General features: G+C 38.6%; 1 protein-coding gene across 1 annotated transcript; it reads right to left on the bottom strand.

The window, feature by feature from the left end:
- Window positions 1–520: 520 nt before the first annotated feature.
- LOC122428984 (keratin-associated protein 6-1) lies at window positions 521–1,116 on the bottom strand. The gene is made up of 2 exons (XM_043449172.1): window positions 883–1,116; window positions 521–846 (listed from the first exon to the last, which is right to left on the bottom strand). The coding sequence occupies exons 1-2, from the start codon at window positions 1,074–1,076 to the stop codon at window positions 807–809; spliced, it is 234 nt and encodes a 77-aa protein (XP_043305107.1). The 5' UTR covers window positions 1,077–1,116; the 3' UTR covers window positions 521–806.
- Between the last annotated feature and the right edge of the window lie 4,181 nt (window positions 1,117–5,297).

Below are 5,297 nucleotides of genomic sequence, written 5' to 3'. Positions count from 1 at the left end.
TCTGAAATGGTGTCTTCTTCAAAAAAACAAAATTTTAAAATATAGTAAGATTTGTTAAAGTTAGGAGGAAGCAGGCCAGGGTAGATTTGACTTTGTTTCCTTCTTGAACTGAACAAGCATAAGAAATACTTCTTGCGGAAGTGTGCTAGAATCAAAGATTAGAAGCAGCAATTATGCATCGATGATCTTCCAAAAAAACTTCACACAGATTAAAGTTTTGGTATAAAAGTACTTGGAATATATGGTATTTCCAGGCAATGCTTAGCTAAACTGGCAAATATCACTTTATCGCAATAACCTGATATAATATATGCAATGATTGCTTAACCAGAACTGAAAACAGACATCTACAAAACTGACATTGATGTCAGAACTGAAGGATTTGGTAGAGCAACTGAAGTAGAAATAGAAAAACAAAGAAAAAAAAAGATATTCCTAAATAAGACAATTTTTTTAATTCAATCAGGGAAAAACCAAAACTGTGAACATCACACTTTAAATGAAAAGAAACCAAGGTTTATTTTTCCAGATTAAACAAGTTTATTAGGAAAAGAGAGAAATGGCTTCAGCATGAAAACATAAAGGCAGAATCTGTGACCACCATTATAATAGGGGATCATATGGGAATTCTCAGGATGAATTTCAATTCCTCTACTTAAGAGTTAAATGCATAAAGGGAAGCGTGGCTGTATCAGATGTAGAGGGCATTAAAAGGCACGTCTTCAGCAAGGTTCTGTACACGTGGGGTTCAGAATTGGTGAATCCTGGAGTCCAGGTGTAGAGGGTGAGAGTCTTCCATGGCGTCCTCAATAGTAGTAGCCAGAGCCGCATCCGTAGCCACTTCCACCGAGAGAGCGGGCGCCATAGCCGTAGCCACTTGCGCAGAGAGAGCGGGCGCCATAGCCGTAGCCACTTCCGCAGAGAGAGCGGGCGCCATAGCCGTAGCCACAGCCGTAGCCACAGCCCAGCCTGCGGAAGCCAGACCCATAGCAGGAGCCATAGCCACAGCCCAGGCCTCCGTAGCCGTAGCTTCCACAGCCCAGGCCGCCATAGTAGTTTCCGTAGTAGCCACACATGCTGTTGGTTGTTGAGGTTGTTCTCGGGTAGAGAAGGAGAGTAGAAATGTCACTTGAGTGTGGAGAGTTCTCCCTGCAGAGGGCCTTTTATACGCCCTCAGTGTGGGTGTGACCAACCACACCTTCATGCCATTGGCTAACTTTATGACCACTCTAATTAGTTTGTTTTTGCTCAACCACAGGATAAAACCTCAAAGTAATTTAGAAAGCTTATTTTGTTGGCCTGTTTGGGCTTCTCTAATCCAACTGAGGTCTTGAATGAAAGGAGACACCTACATTGCCTGCCCCAAACTATATGTCCACTTTAACCTCCTCGAACCTTCCTTTATGTCAAAAATGACTATACCGGTAAGACCTCAGTCTTATTTGCTCTTGGTTCCAATTAGTTTCACTGATTTTTTAAATATTTCATAAGCCTAACAATCCTTTGACCCATGTGTTTATCTTTCTTCTCTTGATTCAAATTAATTATCTTCTTCAGATATTCAGTTCTCTTTCTATACTGAAACCATAATGTATCTTTCAACCCCAGGATGTTGATATTAACCCAACCAATTAAAACTTCCAAAAAACCAAGTCAGACCAAAATGGCATTATGCTTTTCTACTTACACCAATCAGCCTAATTCTCACTTGCATTCAATTTTTACTGAAGGACTACAAACTTAAATTATTCCTTGGAATCCAGTTTCCCCACTTTTTCTTATCAGTAACAGATTAGATTCTGTATCAGTATTTGAGTTATATTCTAAGTAAATATAAAAAAGGCTAAACAACATATATTTATGTATACCAGTGGATTAGACACCGGTCTGTTCCTTCATCAAGATATCTATAATTATTCTCTTTGTCACCAGTCACACTGAGTTCTCTTTTATAGCCCTAGTATTACTGCTGTCTTAATTCAAGTTAGTGTGTTTCTCCACCTCATTGGTTGGCACCAGAAAAGTGTAAATAGTTTTACATCACAGTTAAAATGTAACTTGTGCCTTCTCTTAAAGAAGGCACATGGGGAGGTGTCATTATCCACCCATCCATGTGAAATCTATCAGTAGATTTTTACTTTTCTAATGGTATTTCTGAGTAAAAACAGTTTTACATATATTCTCAAAACTTTAGAAAGGGAGAGAGAATACATGATTTTGAATACACCCTTAATTTCAGCCAGTTCTCCTCTAGAACACAAGAATGAAGCCATAAGATTTCAAAATCTTTCTAATACATCTATCTTGAGTATATCTGATGAGTCAAAAATTGCTTTTTAGTGAAACAGAATGCTTTAATACTAAAGATATGATCAAACACATTCATCTAATCAAAAAATAAACATACACTTCTGAGTGTCCTTTCCATGTGTGTGTTTGGTAGGGTCATTGTAAAATAGATAGAGTGTTATGACTTTTTTTCACCATTTGCTGGGTGAAGATATTAGACCTACAAAACATCTTCACTATATCATTTTCAAATTTCCCATAGAGAAATAAAAGTACCATCTATATTACAATGCAGAATCAATCAAGTGATAAATTAAAACACGTTTCCAGGAAAAAACCAATTTAAATAGCCTAATGATCATTCTTCCTCTAGGCTATCAAAGTTCTTAGAACATCACCTGAAATTGGTATGACTAAATTGCCTCTCAAAAAAAAAAAAAAAGCTATAATTAACTGCTATTTTTTCTTGGAGGGGGAGGAGCATTTGATTAAAATAGTCATAAAAGGTATTATTATCTTGATAGCAACATTTAATAGGTGACAGTGGTTAATGGATTTAAATGTCAGGGACTCTACCATGACTTTTGATCATTTACAAAATGATAGATGCAGATATATGTAAGTATAAATTAAATGAATAATATTGCTTCACAAATATAATAGAACATATTAGGTACTCAAGGATTTAGAATTAAACCCTGCCATTGGCTTTCCTGGCGGCTCAGATGGTAAAGAATCTGCCTGAAATGCAGGAGGCCCAGGTTTAATCCCTGGATTGGGAAGATCCCCTGGAGAAAAATGGCTTCCCACTCCAGTATCCTTGCCTGGAGAATTTCATAGACAGAGGAGCCTGGCAGGCTGCAGTCCATGGGGTTGCAAAGCGTCAGACATGACAAGCTACTGACACAGCATTGTCTTCTCTATGTCTTCTCCTTATCTTCTCCACAAACTTTCCCTAGTCTCCTACCACTTTGAAGCCACAATTTTATTCCCAAGACTCCATATATGCAGATAGAATGGAAGGTATTATTAAAATAAGATTTTTCAACAGATAGAATCTGTATGGATTATATGATCACATGCTGATAGTAACATAGTTTAAGTTTGCAATTTGGAATCAATAAACCATCAAATTAGGAGAAGAATCTCTCATTTAAGGCATTTGATTTACTGATAGGTGTCATGACACATAGCAGAGTTGTTTTGGCTTGGATATATTGGTCATGAGGAATCTTTGAGATTGTCTCAATGCCATTTAGTTTGAAGTATGAGTCCAACAATGCCTGTGGTTTGCCTCATATACCAGTCAACTGGTATTGGTTTGCTGTACCCTCTCCTAGAGTATCTTCTAGGATATCTTCCCCACTCAAGGATCAGACCCACCTCTCTTATGTTTCAGGCATTGGCAGGTGGGTTCTTTACCACTAGCACCACCTGGGAAGCCCATTGTAATAGATTTTAAACACAAAACTTTTGAAACTAAATCTGCTCTTCAATTAAGCCTTTTTCTCCTCACATCATGAGCTTCTATAGCAACTACTATGGTGGCCGTGGCAGCCTGGGGTATGGCTATGGAAGTGACTACAGTGGCTGTGGATACACCTGCTACCATCCATGATGCTATGGAAGATACTTGGTTTTCTGGATTCTTCTGAAAAATTCTAGGGTGCTCGTCTGTTCAGGATATTCTATTATAACTAGAGGCATCATATATACATCCAGCATTAATTTTACTAAGGATGTTCTTGTCTATAAAGCAATGACAACCAAATCTAAGCCACCATGTAACATCAGACTTTTTTTTTATTGGATTGCCAGTTTCCAATAATTTAAAAAACATTCATTTGTTCTATGTTATTATTATGTGTATGCATCCTAAGTCGCTTCAGTCATATCTGACTCTTTGCAATCCTATAGATTGTAGCCGGCCAGGCTCCTCTGTCCATGGTTCTCTCCAGGCAAGGATAGTGGAATGGGTTGTCATGCCCTCCTCCAGGGAAATCTTCCTAACCCAGGAATTGAACCAGTGTCTCTTATATCTTCTGCATTGTCAGATGCCGTCTTTACCACTAGCACCAACTGGGAAGCCCATTATTATACGATTGAATACAATCTTGTGTGTGTGTGTGTTGGTTGCTCAGCCATGTCTAACTCTTTGCAACCCCATGGATTGTACTTGTCTGGCTTCTCTGTCCGTAAGATCCCACTTCCATTTTAAAAAATATCTAAATTGATTTTCCATTAAAGGTATTCTGTTTTTCACACCTACAATGTTTTCATGCATATTTATTGATGTGGATTTCCTGTGATTGTGTGTATGTGTGAGAGTTTGCATGTTGTCTGTGAGATAGCTTTCACTATTTTTAGTTGACAATATATATGTGTGGATAAAAAGCTACATCCAATCAGTGCTTTTCTACTATGAGTTTTTGTGAGCATATTCAGGGGCTACTGTTATCTACCTTGATTACCCCAAAACTTCATCTTCGGAACATCCAAACTTTGGTTAAAGACACTGGCAAAGTAGTATCTCTCTTGTTGCCACTTCATGTTATTTCTTTAGTATCTCATTCTTTCCTTTTTTAAAATAACTTTGTGTATTTATTTTTGACTGTGCTGGGTCTTTGTTGCTGCACTGGCTACTCTCTAGCTGTGGCTAGTCTTCCCTGCAGTGATAAATTCGCAATAATAATAGTGAACATGGCGGTCTCCGTTAGTCTCTTTGCAGTGGCTTCTCTTAATCGTGAAGCACAGTCTACAGGGCAGTAGTTGAAGCACATGGACTTAGTAGTTGCAGTTCCCGGGCTCTAGAGCACAGGCTCTATAGTTGTGGCACATGAACCTAGCTGCTCCGTGGCATGTGGGATCCTCCCAGACCAGGAATTGAACCCGTTTCTCTTGCACTGGCAAGCAGATTCTTTACCACTGAGCCACCAGGGAAGCCCTCCTTCTTTCTTTATATTTTGTACTTGAATATGCCTCTGGGAAGATCTCATCTTTCTTCTAAA

The sequence above is a fragment of the Cervus canadensis genome, chromosome 27 (assembly GCF_019320065.1).
Source record: "Cervus canadensis isolate Bull #8, Minnesota chromosome 27, ASM1932006v1, whole genome shotgun sequence".
Classification (NCBI taxonomy): Eukaryota; Metazoa; Chordata; class Mammalia; order Artiodactyla; family Cervidae; genus Cervus; species Cervus canadensis.
Note: the sequence above shows the minus strand (reverse complement) of the source record. Positions and strands in the feature narration are given on the sequence as shown.

Excerpts from the sequence above, each read along its gene's own strand:
- LOC122428984 (XM_043449172.1), bottom strand. The coding sequence starts at position 1,076 with ATGTGTGGCTACTACGGAAACTACTATGGCGGCCTGGGCTGTGGAAGC. Across the intron at positions 847-882 it reads TATGGCGCCCGCTCTCTCTG|TGGAAGTGGCTACGGATGCG; the intron begins CGCAAGTGGCTA and ends CCGCTCTCTCGG.